This window comes from Macaca thibetana, chromosome 16, assembly GCF_024542745.1.
Source record: "Macaca thibetana thibetana isolate TM-01 chromosome 16, ASM2454274v1, whole genome shotgun sequence".
Taxonomy (NCBI): domain Eukaryota; kingdom Metazoa; phylum Chordata; class Mammalia; order Primates; family Cercopithecidae; genus Macaca; species Macaca thibetana.
The window spans coordinates 55,002,133-55,027,224 of record NC_065593.1 but is presented as its reverse complement, the minus strand read 5'-3'; the positions used below and the strand labels follow the sequence as shown (position 1 = coordinate 55,027,224).

Genomic DNA, 25,092 nt, shown 5'->3' with positions numbered 1-25,092 from the left:
ATATAATACTACCCTACTTCTCCAATAAGTATTTAAGCATTTATTTAAAAAAACAGAAACTTTGCAATTTAACCACTTCTACTACCCTAGTTTCTCTGAGAAAGACATGACACAACTCACTTCAAGGAAAAAAGGGTACTTTTTCATCACAAGTATTTCCTCATAAACTTTATTTTTTAAATGTTTTTAAAACCAGATTCTAATTAATCTAGATTTGCAAAATTATAAAGGAAAGTCTTGCCGGTTGTTGTTTCGGTTAATTTCACAATTTAGTAAATTGCAACCACGTATTTAATACAAAGTAGACTTTGCGGTGGGGGCAGGGGCGGGGGTGTTTAACAAAATGCACCAGCCTAGAGAAACGTTGCTGTGTGAAAACAGAAGAGGGGTTACCATGGAGAAATTCACTACGGATTTCGGGAGGGCTTTTTCCTCAGAAATAGAGTGAAAAGAAAAAGTCGCTGTGTAAGAAATCTGATACTGACGCTGTGTGTCAGAAGTCGGTCCAAAAGTTCATCTTCGGCAATTATGTCTAGATGATCAACTACACATCTTCTGCAACAGGTGACACGAAACTGCATTCCCCAAGCAAGGCAAAGCGATCAAATGAGTTAAGACGCGCGTTCCTGCGGTCTTATACTTTTATTTTTGATTTAACCAAAACAATTTTGAATCGGATGAATTACCAAATTTGGTTGGGTCTTGTTTAGCTGCTTTGCTTTTTAATCAGCCATTTACCAGCAGCTGTTGCACGGGCCCATTAGCACTCGAATAATAAAAACACACAGTACCAGATAAGGTTCCCCTACTAACCCAAATGATCCGTTTCCTTAACACAATTTAAAAACCACAGCTAGGGGTGTGAAAACAGGCATGTTTTTGTGTGTGTTTGTATGCCACAATCTGTCCAAATCCTTAACTCCCTTTTAAGGAACAGATATATAATAAAAATCCGAAAGGAACCACATTAGAAATGCAAAGAGGTTTGCAAAACAAGAGGCTTCTTTCATTCCGGAAAACCACACCAAAACAAGAGGAGAAAAATGAATGCAAAGGATATGTGTTTGCCAAAGTTTCAATCCTGCCCGGTGGAGACACTGCACACGGCACAAATTTTGAGAAGGAAAAAGAGGGGGTTGGCAGGGGGGCGGGGGGGGGGCAGCGAGAGAGTGCGACCTGCAAACTGCAACAATGCAATCTCCACTTTGAACAATGCGCCTCTTTCCCCTCGCATTTCCCCTCTGCTTAGGGGTCGGCGGGAGATCGGAGCAGGATGCACACCACATAAGTGAGCAAGCGGGGAGGGCAGAGGAGGTGAGGAAGGAGTCTGCAGCAACTGAGCTTCGTGGGTACCTGGAGTGCTGCTGTAGGTACTACAGCTCCTGAAGCTGCTTTCCGTGTAGTAACTGGCGTCCTCGTCGTCGTCTTCCAGCTCCTCCCGATAATCGGAGTCATCGTCGTGCACCACTTTGTTGACGACGCTCCGGGCCGCGGTGGTCCGGGCAAGGTGGCTGCCCCCGCCCCTCGCCCGCCCGGGTCGCTGGTGCTGGCGCCGGGGCCCGGCGGCGGCGACTTCCTCCGGCTACTGCTGCCCACCCTGGGCGAGCTCAGCCGCGTCTTGGGCACCACCTCAGCCTGGCGGCTGCCCACCTGCCCCGGCTGCTACCGCGTAGCGGCGAGCGGAGCCTCCGGACGGGTCCGGACGTGGGGCGGCGGCGGCGGGGCCGGGGCGCAGCGGGAGCCGCGGGATGCTTGGTCCGCCTGCCCCACCGGCCCCTCTTGTTGGAGCCCGAGGCGGGGAAAGAAGGGAAAGTGGACCGGGAGGGCCTGGCGCAGTGCGGGCGGTGGGGAGCGCCGGGGCCGGGTGGGGAGGCCCTAGGGGCCGGGCGGGAGAGGTCCGGCCGGCGGAAGCGGGTGGAGGGAGGAGGCTCAACCGAATTGCTGGGGCCCCACTCCGGCTCGCCTTCAACCGCCATCTTATTTCTTCCCGCTACTGGAGCGCCGTCACAGGTGCTGCGCCGCCGACGAGCCTGGGAAGGGGCGAGGTGGCGCGGCAGCCGCTAGGGGGAGCGCGGGAACATTGAGTCGGGAGCGGAGAGCCCGGGGCGCTTGGGCTCAGCGCAGCGCGGCGCGGCTGGACTCCGAGCGCGGGTGGCGCGGCTGAGAGAGGCCCGCAGCTCGCTACACGCCCCGCGTCTAAGGCTTTCGGAGACCACAGTCTCCGCGGACCCCTGGCTGGAGCCCAAAGCTGGCCGGACCTCCTTCCCGCGGCTCCGCTTCCGCGGTTCCGACAGGAAGGCAGGAGAGCCCCCAAATATCATTCCCCCCCCCCGCCCTCTAGGGAAACAGCTAGAGAAAGAAAAAAAAAGTCGTCGCGGATGGGGGCGGCCCGAGCGACCTAAGGGACCGGGCAGCGCCAGCGACCGAGGGAAATTAGTCGGGGTCGGGGGACAGGGAGACAAGCCCCCAGAATTTAGGAAACTGCGAGGCTTGGAGCTGGAGTCCTGAAATTGACTCCGATGACAACTGTTCCGGATCTGTGCCGGGAGCCACGCTCCCGGATGCCCCGCCCGGAGGGAGGGGGGCCCTAAAACCTGTTGCGCGGAATCCCCACTCCGAAAGCCTCAGTAAACTCCAGAAGGCAGCTGCTGCATGTTCCAATCTCCCGCCACCTTCCCAGTGTCACAGCTAGGACCCCGACCACCTAAGCAAGAACTTACCTCTCTTTTGCAGTGGAAAAGAGGGAATCCTGCCTAAAACCTACTTCACGGTGTCATAGGTTTGTATTATCGGGAAATAACCTTTATTTATTTACTTGAGAAGTCACTAGGTTTGAGCTTAGCCCAGGGTACATATCATGATGATATTTCAGGCACCCTCAAACCTTATCACAGGGACTCAACTCTGAGTGGTTGAAGTCAGCTCTTCAGATAAGAGAAAGATTTTATAAACTTTAATATTTATTGAGATAAGTGACAACCAAAAAGTAATTTAAAAATAGTTGGCCGGACGCAATAGCTCATGTCTGCAATGCCAGCCCTTTGAGAGGCCAAGGCTGGATGATAGCTTGAGGTCAGGAGTTCGAGACCAGCCTGGGCAAGATAACAGGACCTCGTCTCTAGAAAAAAACTGAAAAATTAGACGGGCATGGTGGTGCGCACCTGCGGTCCCAGCTACGCGAGAGGGTGAGGGGGGAGGATCGCTTGAGCCTGGGAGGTGGATGTTGCACTGAGCCGTGATTGCACCGCTGCACTCCAGCCTGAGTGACAGAGCAAGACCCTCTCTCAAAATTTTAAAACAAGAAAGAAAAATACCTAACAGGATTCTGTATGTCAAATGGCTTATTTCAATCTTATTAGGAAAATGAAAAACATACATGAAATGAAAATTAAAATACAAGTACTAATTGCCAAATAAATGCATTCAATACAATTTGGTTGAGCTCTAAGGGTGACAAATGTGTATATGGCTGCGAGGACTAGGTAAGTAATGTAAGTCAATGAAGTAGACAAGGTGAAGACCTAGGCCAATGGAAATGCCATGTTTTGTTTGAAGAGGATGGCCAGGTGCGGTGGCTCAGGCCTGAAATCCCCACACTTTAGGAAGCCAGATGGGCGGATCGCTTGAGCCCAGAATTTCGAGATAAGCCTGGCCAACATAGTGAAACCCCGTCTCTACTAAAAACACAAAAATTAGCCGGGCGCTAATTTTTATTAGCATGCGCCCATAGTCCTAGCTACTCAGGAGGCTGAGGCAGGAGAATCGCTTGAACCTGGGAGGCAGAGGTTGTGGTGAACCGAGCGAGACTCCGTCACCCACCCCCCAAAAAAGAGAAAAGTTAAACAAAACAAAACAGACCAAAAAAACCCCAACTTTTCTTTGAATGGATTAGCAGGTATTTGATGTTTTGCTACTTTATGCTTTAATGAATTTATCTTTCTGTGGCTTCAAGAAGAAAAATGTTAAGTCAGTGAATACTGTATAGGTTGAGCATCCCTTATCTAAAATGCTTTGGATCAGAAGTGTTTTGGGCTTTGGAATATTTGCATTATACTTACCAGTTGATCATTCCTAATCTGAAAATCTGAAATGCTGTAATGAGCATTTCCTTTGAACAGCATGTTGGCACTCAAAAACTTTTGAATCTTGGAGCATTTTGGATTTCAGGTTTTCAGAATAAGGGTACTCCACCAGTATCCTTTTATTTATCTATGATTTAATATAGCCCTTCTTTCTCAGAATTACTGAGTGACTCATTCCTGTAATGCTACTAAATTTTTATTCATTTTTTATCTTAATAATAATATTTAGGCCGGGCGCGGTGGCTCAAGCCTGTAATCCCAGCACTTTGGGAGGCCGAGACAGGTGGATCACGAGGTCAGGAGATCGAGACCATCCTGGCGAACATGGTGAAACCGCGTCTCTACTAAAAAAATACAAAAAACTAACCGGGGCGAGGTGGCGGGCGCCTGTAGTCCCAGCTACTCGGGAGGCTGAGGCAGGAGAATGGCGTGAACCCGGGAGGCGGAGCTTGCAGTGAGCTGGGATCGCGCCACTGCACTCCAGCCTGGGCGACAGAGCGAGACTCCGTCTCAAAAAAAAAAAAATGATAATAATAATAATATTTAACATTTATTGATCACTAATGTGCCCAGGCACTATGGTAGATGCCTTATCATTATACCTGTAAGTCCTATAGTGGCCTGCAGGCAGGTTTTTATTATATCCTCATTTTACAAGTGAGGTAAATAAAATGTCTTAGAGGCTCAGAGAGCTTGTGTTTTCTCCATGTCCACATATCTTATAAGCAAATGAGCCTATTTAAAGCCAGATCTCCCCTAAAGCCCAGTTCTTTCAGTTCCCTCAGTTTGCCATTGAGGAAACAAGAAAATCAGACTCACTCTCATCAATTGCCTCACACATACTCTTGAATTCCTTTTGAGTGGGAACAGAATACCATTATATGTGTTCCTCTACGTCTAGTCCTAGACATTAATTTACCTGTTTCTTTTAAGTTAGTGACCATCTCTGTTGAAGTCTTTAACTCCATTAAAAGTGAATGGAACCTTAGGACGGTTTTAGGCAGGAGAGAAAGCTCCTCTCCAGTTTGAGCTTCAGTTGTCCAGAAGTAAAGAAGAGGGATGAGATATTATTTGAGATAACTCCTTCAAGAACCAGAATTTAGCAAAGCATTTACACCATTTTGATGAAAATATTTCTAAACTATATTATAAAACTAGCCAGGTATGGCGGCACATGTCTGTAGTCCTAGTTACTTGGGAGGCTGAGGCGGGAGAATTGCTTGAGCCTAGGAGTCTGAGTATGCTGTGAGCCATGATGGTGCCACTGCACTCTAACCTGGGTGACAAAGTGAGACCCTGTCTCTAAAATAAATTTATTTTATTCTACAATAATTCTAGGCCGAGTGCAGTGGCTCATGCCTGTAATCCCAGCACTTTAGGAGGCCGAGGTGGGTGGATCACAAGGTCAGGAGATCAAGAACATGTTGGCCAACATGGTGAAAGTCCATCTCTACTAAAAATACAAAAATTAGCTAGGCATGGTGGCACATGCCTGTAGTCTCAGCTACTCTGGAGGCTGAGGCAGGAGAATCACTTGAACCTGGGAGGCGGAGGTTGCAGTGAGCCGGGATTGCGCCTCTGCACTCCAGCCTGGGCGACAAGAGTGAAACTCTGTCTCAATAAATAAATAAAATAAAATAATTCTAAATACATTCTGCTCACCATATTGTTACACTGATGATCTTAAAGTTGATTGAGAAGCAGCTGAAACTGGCTTCCACAGAGTACTCTCATGTGGTTCTGAATTTTGAGGTCATCTTTCTTTGTGTCATGTTTTTTAGATGTCCTTTCTCAGAGTCAATCAAGTTTGAGTAAGACCTGCAGGGATCTCTTGTGAGCACATATATTGAGTTTTAGTACATAAGCTTTGTTTTAACTTTTCACTGGGTAGGTGAAACTCAGGTAAGTGGCATTATGTCTAATATATAAAATATTTTCCCCCATTTTTAAACAGAGAAGAAGATACAGAAAATGAAAATAAAATTTGGTACTACAGCACAAAGGTCCAGCTTGCAGAATTAATTGACTGTCTAGAGAAAGATTATTGGGAAGCAGAACTCTGCAAAATTCTGGAAGAAATGCGTGAAGAAATCCACCGACACATGGACATAACCGAAGACCTGACTGATAAGGTTTGGGGCAGTAACAAATCCTTTCTGGCGGCAGCTAATGGTGAGAGGGGCATTTTCTCATTTTATTTTTGTTAAGTCTGAGCTAAACTGTTGGTATGAAATCAGTTGGTTTGAAATCAGTTGGTATGAAATGCAAACTTTGAAAATAGATTAAAATATAGATTAAAATTTTCTTTCTTTCTTTCTTTCTTTTTTTTTTTTTTTTTTTTTTGAGACAGAGTCCTGCTCTATCGCCCAGGCTGGAGTGCAGTGGCGCAATCTCGACTCACTACAACCTCCGCCTCCCGGGTTCATGCCATTCTCCTGCCTCAGCTTCCCAAGTAGCTGGGACTACAGGCGCCCGCCACCATGTCCGGCTAAATTTTTGTATTTTTAGTAGAGACGGGGTTTCACTGTGTTAGCCAGGATGGTCTCGACCTCCTGACCTCGTGATCCGCCCGCCTCAGCCTCCCTTTTTTGGTTAAGGTACAACGTCAACCTGGTACTAGAGGAGGAAGTATTCACAAGAGTTGAAAACTGATGGGGAAGAGAAGGGAAAACTAACATTTTTGAGTGCCTACTGTGGCCAGGTGCTCAACTAGGTGTTTTACAATTCTTTAATCCTCTCAACAACTTTTTAAGGAGTATATTGGCAATGAATTCAACACTCAGAAGAATTCCCCATTAAAACACCAGTCCACCACCGTTACCTTTATTTGCTCTCTCTGGTAACCAAAATCTTGGCTTTGATAGTCAGTTTGGGACCACCCAGTCCAGGTAAATACCCAAAATAATGTCTAATGGTGTTCTTTAACTTGGAGTTATATGAGATGAAAACAATGGAAACTACTGAGGTTCTGATAATAGCCAAGAATAATTTGTAGCATAACAGGAATTTCAGAATCGTAGTCTGTCCTGATGACTTTGACTTGATGTTAACCTCTCAAACAAAATACTTCATTTCTAATGTATAGCTCTCTGGTTTTTATACACATGCATGTCTACTTTAGGTGAGTTTAATTCTATTTCTGAGAGTTAAATTTTTCTTCTGCATTTTTCCTCCATATTTTATGAAAAAAAATTAAATGTACAGAAAGGTTTAAAGAATTATACAGTTACCAGCCTGACCAACATGGCAAAACCCCGTCTGTACTAAAAATATAAAAATTAGCCAGGCCCGGTGGCACACACCTGTAATCCCAGCTACTCAGGAAGCTGAGGCAGGAGAATTGCTTTAACCTGGGAGGTGGAGGTTGCAGTGAGCTGAGATTGCGCCACTGCGCTCCAGCCTGGGCGACAGGGACAGAGTTTGTCTCAAAATAATAATAATAATTATAATTATACAGTAAATACTCATATATTCATTATCTAGATCTGTACTTTACTATATATTTATAGCTAAATATACAGCTTACTATATTTGCTTTATCCTATGCCTGTATGGTAATTAAGTTTTATAATGCTTTATTTTGCTTATTTGAAGGAAGTTTATTTTTAGAAGAAATTTTTCTAAGTAGAGATGGTTTCTAAAACCTGGTAGGTTCATTCTTTGTTTAGTTTTGAAATATTCATGCAAAGTGTAGAATATACATGTTTATAGAATATGCATATTTAGTATAGATCAGATACAACATAATTTTTTCTCATCCTTTAATGTTTTTCCCTCTGCTGAACACTGGGTCTGTTTTTCTTGTTTTGTTGTTGTTGCTGTTGGTTGTTTTGTTTTGGTTTTGGTTTTTGAGACAGAGTCTCACTGTATCACCCAGGCTGGAGTGCAAGTGGCATGATCTCAGCTCCCTGCAACCTCAGTCTCCTGGGTTCAAGCAATTCTCATGTCTCAGCCTCCCAAGTAGCTGGGATTACAGGTGTGCACTACCACGCCCGGCTAATTTTTGTATTTTTGGTAGAGATGGGGTTTCACCATGTTGGCCAGGCTGGTCTCAAACTTCTAGCCTCAAGTGATTCACCTGCCTCGGCCTTGTGAAGTGCTGGGATTCCAGGCCTGAGCCATTGTGCCTGGCCCTATTTTTGGTCTGTTTTTCTTATGGCTATGACTGTCATAGGTTTTTGGACCTAAAACCAGTATGAATGTGTGTATGTATACACACATATACATACACACATATATACAAGAGTGTTTAGCAAGATAGACTATTTGAAATTAGAATCTTTGTAGAAAATCAGAGAACTATGGTCATCCAACCTGTGCTTTTCAACCAATTTAAATGGTCTAAACTTAGGAGGCAATTAAACATTTTTTTTTTGTTTGGTTTTCATTAAATGGCCTGGGAAAGTTGGGAGGATGTACAATGATTTGGTTAAGAAAAGCTATAGGATGTAGCTATGTTTGAAAGACAGCGGGCATGGTGGCTCACACCTGTAATGCTAGCACTTTGAGATGGGTGGATCACTTGAGGTCAGGAGTTTGAGACCAGCCTGGCCAACATAGTGAAACCCCGTCTCTACAGAAAATATAAAAATTAGCCAGGTGTCGTCAATGGTGTGCACCTATAGCCCCAGCTACTTGGGAGGCTGAGGTGGGAGAATCTCTTGAACCCGGGAGGTGGAGGTTGCAGTGAATTGAGATTGTGCCATTGCATTCCAGCCTGGGCAACAGAGCAAGACTCAAAAAAAAAAAGAAAGAAAAGAAAAGAAAGAAAGAAAAGAGGAAAGCTGTGCCTCTAAGAAAAGCAGATAATCGGTAACTACATTTCTTTTTCCAAATAAAATGTTCTTTAAAATATAGTAAGTAAGGGCTGGGCAGCGCTTCACGACTGTAATCCCAGTGCTTTGATAGGCCAAGGCAGGGGGGTCGCTGGAAGTTCAAGACCAGCCTGGGCAACATAGTGAGACTCCATCTCTATTTTTAAAAAGATTAAAAAATTAGCCAGGCAGCTGGGCACAGTAGCTCATGCCTATAATCCCAGCATTTTGGGAGGCCAACGTGGGCAGATCATGAGGTTGGGGGATCGAGACCATCCTGGCTAACACGGTTAAACCCTATCTCTACTAAAAATACAAAAATTTAGCTGGACGTGGTGGCACGCACCTGTAGTCCCAGCTACTGGGGAAGCTGAGGCAGGAGAATCGCTTGAACCCGGGAAGCGAGGTTTTGCAGTGAACCAAGATCACACCACTGCACTCCATCCTGGAGCAAGACTCCATTCAAAAAAAAAAAAATTAGCCATGCATGGTGACACACACCTATAGTTCCATCTGCTTGGGAGGCTGAGGTGGGAGGATAACTTGAGTCTAGGAATTCAAGGTTACAGTGAGCTATGATCACTTCAGTGTACTCCTGGGCAAGAATGAGACCCTGTCTCTAAAAAAGTAAAAAATAAAATTTTAAAAAAGGAAACACAGGCTGGGAGCAGTGGCTCATGCCTGTAATCCCAGCACTTTGAGAGGCTGAGGCGGGCGGATCACGAGGTCAGGAGATCGAGACTATCATCGCTAACATGGTGAAACCCCGTCTCTAGTAAAATACAAAAAATTACCCGGGTGTCGTGGCTGGTGCCTGTAGTCCCAGCTACTTGGGAAGCTGAGGCAGGAGAATGGCGTGAACCCAGGAGGCGGAGCTTGTAGTGAGCCAAGATTGCGCCACTGCACTCCAGCCTGGGCAACAGAGCGAGACTCTATCTCAGAAAAAAAAAAAAAAAAAAAAGGAAACACAAACCCAAAAATCCAAAGAGGAGTACTGTGGATATACATGGTATTAAAAGTGTTTGTTTCTTCTGGCTTGGTGTGGTGGCTTATGCCTGTAATCCCAACACTTTGGGAGACTGAGGCGGGTGGATCACTTGAGGTCAGGAGTTCGAGACCAGCCTGGTCAACGTGGTGAAACCCCGTCTCTACTAAAAATACAAAAATTAGCCTCGTGTGGTGGTGGGCGCCTGTAATGCCAGCTACTTGGGAGGTCGAAACAGGAGAATTGCTTGAACCTGGGAAGTGGAGGTTGCAGTGAGCCAGGATCGCACCATTGCTCTCCAGCCTGGACGACAAGAGCAAAACTCCATCTCAAAAAAAAAGGTGTTTCTTCTTATTCACAAATATTGTACTCAAGTTGGTAAATTTATTTTTGTGAGGAAACAGTTTAGCAATTCCAAAACTATTTTACTATGTGCTAGGAATGGAGTGAACAAATAACTAGATATATTACAGATAATGTGAGCCAGATTTCTCACTGTCAGAGAAGTTACAAATAAGCAAGTGGGCAATGGTAAATGAACCTACACAGACACATAGGCTTTCACTCATACACATATGTGCCTGCAGAGATAAATACTGAAATAATAATAGATGTGTATATTTATCACTACATTTCTTAGCTCTGTTGGCCTAGAAGAGACCCTAGAAAGCAACACTCCAGTTGTAACAAGCACACCAAGCACCTAGATTGTGACTTCTAACATCATTTTCCAATTTGTTCTTCAAAAAAGAACAAAGGCACCTTGGAGAGATGGTGGATTCTAGGACTGAGGCAGGGAAAATACAAGGTGAACCTGGAGCATCTTGTAATACTGGAAAGTTAAGAAAACGCTGAGTGAATGAATGGATGGATGGATGAATGAATGAGTGAATATGTATCAAAAGGACACTAGACTTGGAAAGAGTCCCAAGTGACCAAAGCTGAAACAATTTGTGCAACAAAATTAAAAGTGACAGTATTGCATGATAACCCAAAGAATATAACTGATATCCATGAGTCCATACTGATACACCCTGGTTTCTGTGCACTGTGGTCCTTCTATATCCCGTGGTCTATAACATGCCATAGCATCACTCTGTCTAAGTTGAAAGAAGGTGAGTGTGCTTAGAGACTTAATGACTTTCAGAACAGTTAAGGGATTTCAGAGAGAAAGTTCTTACAAAAGGGCCTCTGTTTTCTCATTTTACAATTGAGGAAATGATGGCCTGGAGAGGTTAGGTAGCTTGCCCAGAGTCACACAGCTAATCCAAGTCAGATTTGCAGTGGGTTTTGGGTTTCTAGGTTTTGATCACTACAGTGTGCTGCCCAGACTGTGGGTCTATGTCAGCTTGCAGTTTTTGTCATCTGTCACAGATATCTGTATCTAGCCTATATTTTAAAAAGATAGACTAACTTTACTTAAAAAAAAAAAGTAGAATGCATAATTAGCATGTATTTTCTAGACGTGAAGATACACCACATTGGTTGAACTCTCTAAACAAAATTTTGTTTGTAATATTGATTGTTATTTCATAGGTCTAATGCTTTAAAAATACTTAATTTTCCTCTTTAATAACTTGTACTGAAACTCTTAAGTGGCATTTGTTGTACTTACTGTTCTATTTGGTTATATATAGAAATAATTTTTTATTTGTTTTCATTATAGAAGAAATTTTGGAATCTATAAGAGCCAAAAAGGCAGACACTGATAATGTTAAAAGCCCAGAAGAAATAGAAAAAGACAAGAACGAGGCTGAGGATGACTCTAAAGATGCTCAGAAAAGCAGAGAATTCGAAGACCAGTCCCTTGAAAAAGACAGTGAATACAAAACACCAGACAATGACCCTGAGCAAGGAAAATCTGAGGGTAAAAAATTACTTGATTAAAAAGAAATATTTCATCAGTGTTATTTATGAAACCTCCAGTTTTACTTGCAAAATGAAAGTGAAACATTGCAAGCAACTACTTAATTTAATATTTCTAAAGATATCAGGATACCGTCCCCTCTTGTAACGTGTGACAATTGTAATGAGTTTTACGTAATAGTGGATTTGCTATAATATTATACTCATGTCTCTATACTTGCCATTAAGTTGCCATTTCCCTATGAAAAAGTACTATTTTTATATTATACCAGAATATATACTTTTGTATGTATACTTATATATGTATACTTTTGTATGTATAATTTTGTATGTATGAACATATATATAAATATGTTCATTTTTGTGTTAATTACTTAAACATTCTTAATATACTATTAAATATTCTTAAATACTCTTTGGATTACCTATTGCAGCAATATCCCAGAATCTAATTGCTTTAAAATGGCCATCCAATGGAAGCAGGTTTCTTTGGTGACAGATCATTTTTAGTAGTTGACTGAATGTGGTCATTTGTCCTGAAGCAATTTTAAAGAATATCTTTAAAGTTTTGTTGTGCATTTTGCTGTAGAGCCAACAGAAGTTGGGGATAAAGGTAACTCTGTGTCAGCAAATCTTGGCGACAACACAGCAAATGCATCTTCAGAAGAGACTAGTGCCCCTGAAGGGAGGAGCCCCGTGGGGTGTCTCTCAGAAACCCCTGATAGCAGCAACATGGCAGAGAAGAAGGTGGCATCTGAGCTCCCCCAGGATGTGCCAGGTACAGAGGGCAGCATATCAATGCCTCTGTAATGGGGGAAATCCTTCCCTTTTGTAGTAAAAGCCGAATGTCACCTAAAACTTTGTGTTCATTCATGCTGCTTGCTTACAGTGCCATCCCTTTTTGCTGAATTATCACCTAACATTTGGAGTTTGATTAATGTCCTCACAGTTAGTGCTTGAAACTCATTGTGATTTTCATGCTTCTTAAACTTCATTTAGCTGTTTTTGTTTGATGGATTTTTATATTTTATCACCAGACCACACTGGCAGATATTTTAGTTTTAATTACTTACGTGCTAATCGCTCAATGTTGAATGATCTGACCTTTCTAGTTCTGTAGATACTAACAAATTAATTTTATGTTTGCATGTGCTCATGTAATATTTATAGCATTTTAAACCATAGTGTTATGGTAGAAAATCATGATCACAAAACATTGTTGTCAGATGTATTTTGACATAAAAATGTAGGTTGACCAGTAATTCATATTTTCAGTTTTTAAAGTTAAAGTTATACTCCAAGTAAGTTATATCACACCAAGAATGCCCTATTGCATACCATGAAGGATTTTGACAACCTAGCATTCTTATGAGGATGACTTCCATTTGAGTACTGGTCAACAGTGAACTGTGTTGCTGAAAACACCAGTTTAATTGGGTGCTACAGATAGGGATGTAAGTTTAAGGTCCAGAAGAACTGCAGCAAACAGCAGTAAGTCTGCCATATTTTATATTGTTGAGAGATTGGTCATTAAGATCAAGAAATGGGCCAGGTGCGGTGGCTCATGCCTGTAATCCCAGCACTTAGGGAGGCCAAGGCGGGCAGATCACCTGAGGTCAGGAGCTCAAGACCAGCCTGGCCAACATGGTGAAGCCTCATTTCTACTAAAAATACAAAAATTAACTGGGCATGGTGGCAGTCGCCTGTAATCCCAGCTACTCGGGAGGCTGAGGCAGGAGAATCGCTTGAACCCCGGAGGCGGAGGTTGCAGTGAGCCAAGATTGTGTCACTGCACTCCAGCCTGGGTGACAAGAGTGAGACTCCATGTCAAAAAAAAAAAAAAAAAATCAAGAAAACTCTGGAAACCATGCCACCTGGTGAAATGAATAAAGAAACAAATGTTGTTTGGACTCAGTGGCTCATACCTCTAATCTCAGCACTTTGGAGGCCGAGGTGGGCAGATCACTTGAGGCCAGGAGTTCAAGACCAGTCTGGGCAACACAGTGAAACCCTGTTTTTTCTAAAATTAGTCAGGCCTGGTGGTTCATGCCTGTAATCCCAGCTACTCGGGAAGCTGAGGCACAAGAATCCCTTGAACCCAGGAGGGTTGCGGTGAGAGGAGATCGCACCACTGCACTCCAGCCTGGCCAACAGAGTGAGTCTCCATCTCCAAAAAAAAAAAAAGTTTTTATTCTAGAAAAGAATAGGGGCTTGACATCGAGGGGTGAGCTGAAAATAACGTAATTGTCCTCAGATATTTGAAGGGCTGATGTGTGGGCATATGAGACTTCTTCTTTGAAATGTAAGGTGCTAAGTCATAAATAGAAATATAATGAAGAATATTTTGATTAAATATTAACAACTTAAAATTAGAGCTTTTTAGAAAATAGAAATAATAAATTCCCTTTCACTAGAGGCATTTGATAAGTACCTATAAGAGATTATTTCAGTGAGAATCCTTTATTGAATAGATTGGAGAAACTTAGAGATCTATAATTTAATTTTACAATGTTATGGTTAAAGTTCTGGGTCCTATCTAGTTCTTAAAAATTATGTTATCCTGACTCACATATTCAGGGTTAAAAGTTTGAAAGTTGATTATTGCCCCCAAAATAATGTGGAAAATATTTAATTCTTATTGGAATCATGATTACAATCTTAGTAGATACTTTTTAAAGTATTCTTTGTACTTTTACATTGATCAGTACATTACATTACATTGAGGTTTACAACTAGTGGGTTTATGTATGATCTAGTTCTGTTTGTAAACCAAACTCAGCTGAGTAACAGCTATACTTAGATTTTAGCAGACATTTGCTTTGTAAGGTATTATATTACCAGTATATTTCTCTGAGATATATGTTCTTTTGTTATTAGAATGATTTAAGGGAGAAACTATTATCCTAGTATCTTACATGTTTTTAAAGAATGTTAAATGAATAATATATATATAAAGCACTTAGGATTGTGCCCGACACATATTAACTGCTCAGTAAACGTTGAGTATTACTGTTACTGATATTTATAGTTAACTCCTTTGAAGAGTGAGAAAGCCTAGCAAAAAAAGAATAACGAAGTGAGTGAATTGAATTACACTTTTCCTGATTCAGTAGTTGTTAATCAACATAAAAAAATGCTGATTTGATGATTTGTTGAACATAACGAATGTTGATCTCTTGTAAATGAGAGCCTTTGTAGTTACACTTCACAGTTCAAATATAATAGTATTTTCATGTATTTAAAAATATATTTATGGCCAGGTGCAGTGGCTCACACCTGTAATCCCAGCACTTTGGGAGGCCGAGGCGGGTGGATCACCTGAGGTCGGGAGTTTGAGACCAGCCTGATGAACATGGAGAAACCCGATCTCTACTAAAAATACAAAAATTAGCCAGGCATGGTGGCACACGCCTGTCGTCCCAGCTACTTGGGAGGCTGAAGCAGGAGAATCACTTGAATCTGGGAGGCGGAGGTTGCAGTGACCTGAGATCATGCCACTGTACTCCAGCCTGGGTGACAGAGCAAGGCTGCATCTCAAAAAAAGAAAAAGGAAATATATTTATATGAAAACATAAGCAAGCAGTTTCAAGAAAACTAGAATGGGAGCAAATATAGCAATTGTCAGTAGCTGGCATCAGAGGGGATTTTGGGTCATTAGCAGGGTGAGAGTGCTGGACAGCTGAAAATGCTGTCCCTACAATAAATTCAAAACCTTCCCATTTAATAACTCCTAGTTCTCTTCATGACTAGAGTAAAAAACAAAACAGAATTATCATACTTGTTTCCAAAACATGAAAAACATTTTAAAAGACTTTATTAAATATACATACCAGATTTTAAAGAGAAGTTTGGTACTTTTATAAAGTAGAGAAGCATTTTAATAGGTCCCTGACTTCAGAATATACTAATGGGGATATATCAGTGACCAAAATAGATAAGATCTGGGACCTTGGTGACTTACATTCCAATGGGCAGTAGACAGACTTAAAAGAGTTGTGACCTTCAGAGAGAATTACCTGCTTCCCTCTGTTTCTGTGGCTCTCTATGCAGTTATTTATTCAGCAGATATTTATTGAGTGCCTACAATGTGCCTGGCAATGTGCTAAACACTTTATGATATCCCTGGACCAAACTCTTACCGCTGTTCACTACCTATGGTCAGTGGATGAGATGCCTTGTTAGAAGAATTGGGGTGGGCCGGGCACGGTGGCCCACGCCTGTAATCCCAGCACCTTGGGAGGCTGAGGCAGGTGGATCACCTGAGGTCAGGAGTTTGAGACCAGCCTGGCCAACATGGCAAAACCCCGTCTCTACTAAAAATACAAAAATTAGCTGGGTGTGATGGCAAGCGCCTGTAATCCCAGGTACTTGGGAGGCTGAGGCGGGAAAATCGCTTGAACCTGGAAGGTGGTGGTTGCAGTGAGCCGAGATTGTGCCGCTGCACTCCAGCCTGGGTGACAAAATGAGACTCTGCCTCAAAAAAAAAAAAAAAAAAAAAAAAAAAAAAATTGGGGTGGAAGAATTATTCAAGGCAGATTAACAACAATAGCCATGACAGACGATATCTTACTTGGTTTTTCTAAACTTTCAGAATGTATTTAGACATCCAACTTAATGATTAAAACTTATCAATAAAAGAGACTGTTAGATTGGATAGCATTTCAGATGGAAAGATATTTTTGGTAAAGTCTTTTTTTTTGAGAGAGAATCTCACTCTTTCATCCAGGCTGGAGTGCCGTGGCGCGATCATGGCTCACTGCAGCCTTGACATCCCAGGCTCAAGCGATCCTCCCGCCTCAGCCTCCCAAGTAGCTGACACTACAGGTGTGCACTACCATGCCCAGCTTACTTATTTATTTATTAGAAACAAGGTCTCACTTCAGATAAGGTTTCTGATTGTATTGTTCTAATCTGTATTCTTGGTACGTTTTTGGGTGTGTTTTTTTTTCCTGTCAGATATTTTAAAATTATTTCTGTTTATTGTAGATACGCCTTTTTCTCTTTTTGTTTTTTTTTTCAGTTTTTGCATTATACAGTTTGAAACCATGTTATTAGGAGCACCTAATATTTATATTTTGTTGGTTTTTTTATCATTGTGAAATGTCCATTATTTTGAATAATGTTTTCAACCTACACCAGCTTTCTTTTGGTTAATGTTTGTATTGTATATATTTTCTGCAATAGAAGGACTTTTTTAAAAATCTGAGAATTTAGAATTTTTGTAGAAATACAAACATTTACTTTAGTATTTCCTTATATATACAGAATTGCTTCTGTATATATTTTATTTCAGGGCTTTACTTTGAAATAAGATCTTGTCAGAGAACACTGTTGTTCTCATATAATTTGGTGAAGTTATTATGTGAAGGAAAAATGGTAAAATTGTAGTATAAAAATGATAGGAGTGAGAGCATAAGAAAATTGGTCAGGTTTCATGATACCTATTATATCGAGTATGATCAATGATCAGAAACATTTTGTGTGGCTCAGATTAAAGATTAAACTGAAAAAGTTGGACAATATTTGGGGAAAGATTGGTACATATCACTTATAAAGTTAAAAAGTTAATCTCCTAGTACCTATTCAGTTTCATCTGTCTTTGGGAAGAATACTTTATAAACAGTGTGCTGGTTAATTGATACTGTGTCACACCAAGAGGCTCATGGTATATGGTTTTTCTACCTTTAGAGATTCCTAGATTGATCAGAGTTTAGGTGGTGAGATTGCAAGAGTCTCTGTTAACCTCTCACTCATTTTAATGATCTTTCCAGAATCAGTTATTTATTTGGAGACTGTAATATGGAGTTTTGGGGATTTTCCTTTTTTTTTTTCTTCTTTTTTTGAGACATGGTCTTGCTGTGTCACCCAGGCTGGAGTGCAGGGGCACAATCTCGGCTCACTGCAACCTCCGCGTCCTGAATAGCTGGGATTACAGGCATCCACCACCATACCCAACTAATTTTTGTATTTTTAGTAGAGATGGAATTTCACCATGTTGTCCAGGCTGGCCTCGAACTCCTGACCTCAGGTGATCCGCCCACGTCAGCCTCCCAAAGTGCTAGGATTACAGGCGTGAGCCACCATGCTGGCTGGACTTCTTGCTCTTCAGCAGAATAAAATGTTTGAGGCTTATGTGACACAGTACCTATCCCGACTTGGAATTGGTTTTTTTCCTCAAGAAGTCCAAGTTCCTTTTAATGGGAAATGATATTTAGAGACCACAATCTAGACTCAGGGATACTTTTTGCTACTGGGCTCTCACAGCCCCTAGGCTTTTTGGGTGGGTAGTGTTATGAAAGACATGTTTTTGAAAAGAAAAAGATCATCAGTTTATTTTGATGCTTCAGATTCAGGTTGCGGATAGCGTACTTAGTTTCTTTGTTTTTACATTTGTATCTCTGTTCCCTATACTGAAAGCCTCAGTTCCTAGCAACAGTGATTCAGCTATATATTTGCTTTATCCCAATACAGGATATTCCTATCCTAATGTGCATTAATAATAAGAGGAAGTGATTTTTCAATATGGCGGTATTCTCATAATACCAGTATTACTGCTGACACTAAGACTGCTGAATGGCATTTATGACTTTTTGCTGCTCTTTATTTCTCATTATACTACATTTCTAGTAAGGATGTACAGACAAAATATCATATTCTAAAGTCACTTAAAATAATCCTCTGGACCGGGCGTGGCGGTTCTCGCCTGTAATCCCAGCACTTTGGGAGGCCGAGGTGGGCAGGTTGCTTGAACTCAGGAGTTCAAGACCAGCCTGCCCAACATGGCAAAATCCCTTTTCTGTAAAAGTTAGCCGAGCGTGGTGGTGCTTCCCTGTAGTCCCAGCTACTCAGGAGGCTGAGGTGGGAGGATGGCTTGAGCTCAGGAGGTGGAAGTTGCAGTGAAACGAGATTGCACCACTGCACTCCAGCTTGGGTGATAGAACCAGACCTTGTCTAAAACAAAACAAAAAAAGATAATAATAATAATCCTTTGTGTGGTTATGCACAACTTGATACGCAGTTCGTTTCTGTTTTAATTTTTAGGGATGCATTTCTATAATAACTTTATTTTTTTGAAAATGTAGAAGAACATTTACATTATTATAAATTCAAAACTATGTAACTGGAGATATTCAGAGAATTTTCACTTTCATTCCTTCTCTCTCTAGGTAACCATGTCTTTCTTTTCCCTTATAAGTAGCCATTTTTATTGTTTTTTGGTTATTCTTCAATGTTTCTTGTTTTTGTTTTGTTTTGTTTTTTGAGATGGAGTCTCACACTGCTGCCCAGGCTGGAGTGCAGTGGTGCGGTCTTGGCTCACTGCAATCTCCGCCCACTGTGTTCAAGCAATTCTCCTGCCTCAGCCTCCCGAGTAGCTGGGATTACAGGCGCCTGCCACCATGCACAGCTAATTTTTGTATTTTTAGTAAAGATGGGATTTCACCGTCTTGGCCAGGCTGGTCTTGAACCCCTAATCTCATGATCCACCTGCCTCGGCCTCCCAAAGTGCTGGGATTACAGGCGTGAGCCACTGTGCCTGGCTGATTTTGTTTTTTATAAGTAAAAGCAACAACTGTTTATAAATTTGTATTTCCTCCCCTTCTCACACAAAAGTGAGCGTATTATAAGTATTGTTCTACACCTTGCTTTTAACATTTAATCTTGGAGATCATTTTATATGTGAACATAGTGATTATCCTCAGTTCTTGCTATGATGCATGGTATTTAATTGTATATACCATCTTTTGTTCAACTAGTGCCCTATTGATGGGCATTTTCTTTTCTTTCTTTTCTTTTCTTTTTTTTTTTTTTTTGAAACACAGTCTCATTCTGTCACACAGGCTGGAGTGCAGTGACGTGATCTTGGCTCACTGCCAAGATTCACCATGTTGGCCATGCTGGTCTCAAAGGCCTGACTTCAGGTGATCCATCCACCTTAGCTTCCCAAAGTGCTGGGATTACAGGCATGAGCCACTGCACCCGGCACCCCCCCCCATTTTTTTTAGACAAGATTTCAGCTTTGTCACCAGGCTGGAGTACAGTGGCCCAATCACGGCTCTCTGCAACCTCTGCCTCTCGGGTTCAAGTGATCCTCCTGCCTTAGCCCGCCAAGTACCTAAGACTAGAGACATGCACTACTATGCCTGGCTAATTTTTGTATTTTTTCGTAGAGCCAAAGTTTCGCCATGTTGCCCAGGCTGGTCTTGAACTCCTAGCCTCAAGTATTCCGCCTGCCTCAGCCTCCCAAAGTGCTAGGATTACAGGCATAAGCCACTGCTCTCAGCCTCATGGGCATTTTCTTCATTTCTGGGTCTTTTGCCATTTTAAATACTCCAATGAATAGCTCTATAGATAAATAATTTAGTATTTTTTTAGTGTATCTTGGGCTACACAGGATTGCTACGTTAAGTAAATGCTATGTAATTTTCCCTTTGTGTGTTGTGAGACTGGGATTTTTGCCACTTGATAACTGAGAGTAGTTTCTTCATACAGTTTTATTTTATATTTCTCTTAGTTTGAATTGGGCATATTTCCATATGCCTAAAGGCCATTTTCTTTTCTTTTGTGATGGCTCACATATTTCCATCGGGTTGTCAGGTTCTTTTCCTGAAACCCGACATTATACATTAGAGATAGTTACTGCAATAGATTGTCAACCAATTTTTATTTTGGGTGATTTGAAGAGTACCTTGTTAATGGCAAAAACAAACACAGAGGGAGACTCTTAATTTTAGAACTACCATGGAAAGACAGGTTTTCTGTTCATGGTAGTGGTAATTTTTTTTTTTTTTTTTTTTTTTTTTTTTTTTTTTTTTTTTTTTTTTTTTTTTTTGAGACAGAGTCTTGCTCTGTCGCCCAGGCTGGAGTGCAGTGGCCGGATTTCGGCTCACTGCAAGCTCCACCTCCCGGGTTCACGCCATTCTCCTGCCTCAGCCTCCCGAGTAGCTGGGACTACAGGCGCCCACCACCTCGCCCGGCTAGGTTTTTTTTTTTGTATTTTTTAGTAGAGACGAGGTTTCACCGTGTTAGCCAGAGTGGTCTCGATCTCCTGACCTCGTGATCCGCCCGTCTCGGCCTCCCAAAGTGCTGGGATTACAGGCTTGAGCCACCGCGCCTGGCCGGTAGTGGTAATTTTTATATGCTTTTAAGAACTATACTCATAGTGATACTACTAAATTGTCCTTAGAAGTTAACAATCACAACTGGGCACAGTGGCTCACACCTGTAATCTCAGCCACTTTGGGAGGCCAAGGCAGGCGGATCACCTGAGGTCAGGGGTTCAAGACCAGCCTGGCCAACGTGGTGAAACCCCATTTCTACCAAAATCTACAAAAAATTTATCTGAGCATGGTGGCACGCACCTGTAGTCCCAGCTACTCAGGAGGCTGAGGTGGGAGAATCTATTGAACCTGGGAGGTGGAGGCTGCAGTCAGCCAAGATTGTACCACTGCACTCTAGCCTGCATGACAGAGCGAGACTCTGGTTTTTTTGTTTGTTTGTTTTTTGTTTTTAAGAAGAAGAAGAAAGAAGGAGAAGGAGAAGGAGGAGGAGGAGGAGGAGAAAACAGTCACATGTACGCATTACCTTCTAGTTAATTTGGGGGTTATACTATTCAGGCAGAAAACCATAGAGATAAATAATCCTGTTTAATTCTGTTTCTAATACTGTTTAAATACTTTTCAAAAGTAAGACTGTAAGCTTCAGATTTTGAATATTATCTCAGCAAAACCACCTCTGCAATATCTGGTGCACTGTAAGTTTTCAGAGATAGTCATATCAGTTGGTTATTCTCCAGCTCTGGGGTATCCAAAAGATTGTCTGCCTTGTGCTGGAGACTAAGGTGGTATGAGTCAGCGGGTTAGGGTTGGGTCCTCACCCCACAAAAATGTCAGTGAGTTGAGCTCGGGAGTTCGAGACCAGCCTGGGCAACATGGTGAAACCCCGTCTCTACTAAAATACAAAAGAAATTAGCTGGGCATGGCAGCATGTGCCTGTAGTCCCAGCTACTTGGGAGGCTGAGGCAGGAGAATTACTTGAACTCGGGAGTCGGAGGTTGCAGTGAGCCAAGATCGCGCCATTGCACTCCAGCTCTCCAGCTTGGGCGACAGAGCGAGACTCCATCTCTACAGAAAAATAAATAAATAAATAAATAATCAGTAAGTTAATAGCCTGGAAGACTTAAAAAATAACTCATAAGGTGTTGCTTACCACTTTCTTTTATACATTGCACTAGTCATACATGAACAGCTTTTCTTTTAAAAATACAGCTTTGTAATGAAATTCTAACACAAATGTCTTTTCTGACAATTCGTCATTTTTCATGTGATTTCCAATTTAAAAATCAGATATTCTGTTTTTCTAAAAGAACCTAACAAGACATGTGAGAGCAGTAACACTAGTGCTACCACTACCTCCATGCGGCCTGATCTGGAAAACAGTAACAGCAGTGAACTAAATTCTTCCCAGAGTGAATCTGCTAAGGCAGCTGATGATCCTGAAAATGAAGAAAGAGAATCTCATACACCTGTCTCTATTCAGGAAGAGATAGGTAAGAATATACCTCATGCATTCCATTAAAGGGAAGTTTTTTCTATTTTCGCTTTATTATTTTTTATTTTATTTATTTTTTTAGTTTTTAATTTTTTAAATGAAAGTTTGGTGGGGGTGGGAAAATGTAGATGTTCTTTTCCTTTATTTTTCATTTTTTTTAAAACACTGATAGTACTTGCACTCAATGTTTTTGTTTTAAAAATATACAAAAGCGCTCTTTACCAAGGACCCGCCAACATGGGCCGCGTTCGCACCAAAACCGTGAAGAAGGCGGCCCGGGTCATCATAGAGAAGTACTACACACGCCTGGGCAACGATTTCCACACGAACAAGCGCGTGTGCGAAGAGATCGCCATTATCCCCAGCAAGAAGCTCCGCAACAAGATAGCAGGCTATGTCACCCATCTGATGAAGCGCATTCAGAGAGGCCCTGTAAGAGGTATCTCCATCAAGCTGCAGGAGGAGGAGAGAGAAAGGAGAGACAATTACGTTCCCGAGGTCTCAGCCCTGGATCAGGAGATAATTGAAGTAGATCCTGACACTAAGGAAATGCTGAAGCTTTTGGACTTCAGCAGTCTGTCCAACCTGCAAGTCACTTAGCCTACAGTTGGGATGAATTTCAAAACGCCTCGGGGACCTGTTTGAATTTTTTCTGCAGTGCTATATTATTTTCAATAAATCTGGGACAACAAAAAAATAAAATAAAATAAAAATAAAAATAAAAATATACAAAAGCACACCGAGCGGGGAAGAAAGATCCTTTTCATACTTCCCTCCCCAAAGGTAACCACCATCCATCAACAGTTTGGTGTGTAACATTTTAGATCTTTCTCTCTGCGGTTACATTTATGTATGTATGTTTACAAAGTTTTTGGGGGGCTTTGGGTGATTTTTTTAGTTTTGGGGATTTTTTAAACATAAACAGGATCATTCTGCATGTATTTTTCTGCATCCTGCTTTTTTTACTCAATGATACATGTAGAGAATCTTTTTATGTTATAATTAAATTCATTTTTTAAAAACTGCTGCATGATACTTTAAAGTATGGATGTACCATAAATCATCTACTATTTCTCTATTAGTGGACATTTAGGTTGTTAACAGTTTTTCATTATTACAAATAGTGATGCTTTTAAACATCCTTAACGTAAATCTTTGTGTACTTGTGCAGGTATTTCTGGCAGTACAAAAACAGTAAGTGGACTTGCTGGTCAAATGGTAGCTGTATTTAAAAAACAGTGATAACTACTGCTTAATTGTATATCAAAAGAGATTTATACCAGTAATTTACATACACATCTGTTTCCTTATTCTCTCACTTAAAATCAACATCATTCCTCTTAATATTTTTTCCAATGGTGAAAAGTAGTTCATATAAAAATTTGCATATCCTTACTCATGTGGTTAAGTTTCTTACATGTGTTTGTTGAACTTCCTGTGAATTGCTTATTCATGTCTTTTTGTCACTTTTTCCTAATGAGTTTTGTTATCTGTCCTTAATGAATTTTAGGAATAGGAATGCTTTATGTATTATGGCTGTTAATCTTCAATTTTACATATATATTTGTATTGTAATTGCCTATTTTTAGCTCTTTGTTGTCATACAGAAATTTTTACATTTTTATATAGTTAAATGTATCAGTCTTTTTCTTTAGAGTTTCTCTGGATTTTATGTTTTATTAAGGAGGGCTATCCCCATCCCAAGAATATACATATATTTTACAGTAATTCATCATACTTCTATAACTTTGTTTTAAATCTATCTAAATTATAATTTTCATTTGATATGAGTTGGAAATCTGTTTTAATTAGGACTTTTTCAGTTGCAAGTGACCAAACCAACTTAAACTAGCTTAAGTGAAGAGGGAATTTAATTAGCTCATATAGTTGGGAAGTCCAAGCCATCATCAGGCATAACTGGACCCTCAGGTATCAAACTCTTTGTTTTCCCCTCTTTCTCTCTCACCTTTTAGGTCTACATATATTTGTGTGTATTAACCTCATTCTCTCCCAATATAGACAGGCTATTCCCATGTGGCAGGGAAGATGGCACAAGCAATTTGTATTTATATCTTTCCAAGGTCTGTGACCCAAAGGCAAGGCCCCTACTTGTGCTCCAAATCAAAAGCCCTTGAGGAAGGAATTTGAGTGGCTTATCTTGGATCATAATGTTTCTACCCCTATGGCCAGAGCAGGCAATGTACTGTGATTGATGCCTCCAGCAAAAGTGTATGACTGGAGTTGGGTAGGAATGGTTTTCCAAGGAAAGAGGGATGCTGCAAAGATTATAGCACAGTAAATATCTACACTTCCATCATTTGGTAGCTCAGCATGTGTATATACTCACATTTGTTCCCATACATACAATTAAAAAATGGTTCTGCCCAATATAATGCAAAGATTTCACCCACAACTTAAAACTTTTTCAAAAACCTCTTTCCCACAATTACATCCTGTAATTGTATCGAGACCCAAATCTAGTATTTCTGTGTATTGTACATTAATTCCGATAGATCTGGAGGTGGCTTATCTTGATCTCACAATCCATGAGCCACATTATGAATTTAACTGCCTATGACACTCATAAACATCGTGGAGGGTGTTCTTTAATAAATCAGGATGCCATTGGTTTTCTGGGAGAGTGGCTGTGGTTGAGAGGTGAGAAGCATGTGAGAAGACTCCCCTTCTGGAGGCCATTCTGTTTTAGCTGCCTAGTTCCTGCTGGCTGTTATTGGGGTTGGGTTGCTGGGGACTTCTGTAGGATTAAATAATCATACGTCCCTATTTGGCACGTTTG

General features: G+C 41.4%; 2 protein-coding genes and 1 long non-coding RNA gene across 7 annotated transcripts in view; 1 reads left to right on the top strand and 2 right to left on the bottom strand.

Moving 5' to 3' along the window:
* LOC126938912 (leucine-rich repeat-containing protein 37A3-like) overlaps positions 1 to 1,524 on the bottom strand; it is a 110,268-nt gene extending 108,744 nt beyond the window's left edge. The window contains exon 1 of the mRNA XM_050763656.1: positions 1,354 to 1,524. Coding sequence (XP_050619613.1) covers positions 1,354 to 1,455 — 102 coding nt within the window. The 5' untranslated portion in view covers positions 1,456 to 1,524. The remainder of the gene's footprint in view (positions 1 to 1,353) is intronic.
* The window catches only part of LOC126938967 (uncharacterized), a 152,403-nt gene that overhangs the window by 81,284 nt on the left and 46,027 nt on the right, over positions 1 to 25,092 (bottom strand). The gene's annotated exons all lie outside the window — the stretch shown is intronic.
* Positions 1,148 to 23,812, top strand: LOC126938935 (40S ribosomal protein S17-like). 5 transcript variants are annotated; one of them, XM_050763735.1, is made up of 6 exons: positions 1,148 to 1,370; positions 6,037 to 6,254; positions 11,548 to 11,748; positions 12,337 to 12,525; positions 22,111 to 22,293; positions 22,508 to 23,812. In XM_050763735.1, exons 1-6 carry the CDS (start codon positions 1,213 to 1,215, stop codon positions 22,558 to 22,560), a joined length of 1,002 nt encoding a protein of 333 aa, XP_050619692.1. In that variant the 5' UTR covers positions 1,148 to 1,212; the 3' UTR covers positions 22,561 to 23,812. The 5 variants fall into 5 exon arrangements, with proteins under 5 accessions (XP_050619692.1, XP_050619694.1, XP_050619693.1 ...); XM_050763737.1 differs by having other exon boundaries at positions 1,148 to 1,366; positions 22,508 to 23,811; XM_050763738.1 differs by lacking the exon at positions 1,148 to 1,370 and adding an exon at positions 2,109 to 2,779 and having other exon boundaries at positions 22,508 to 23,811.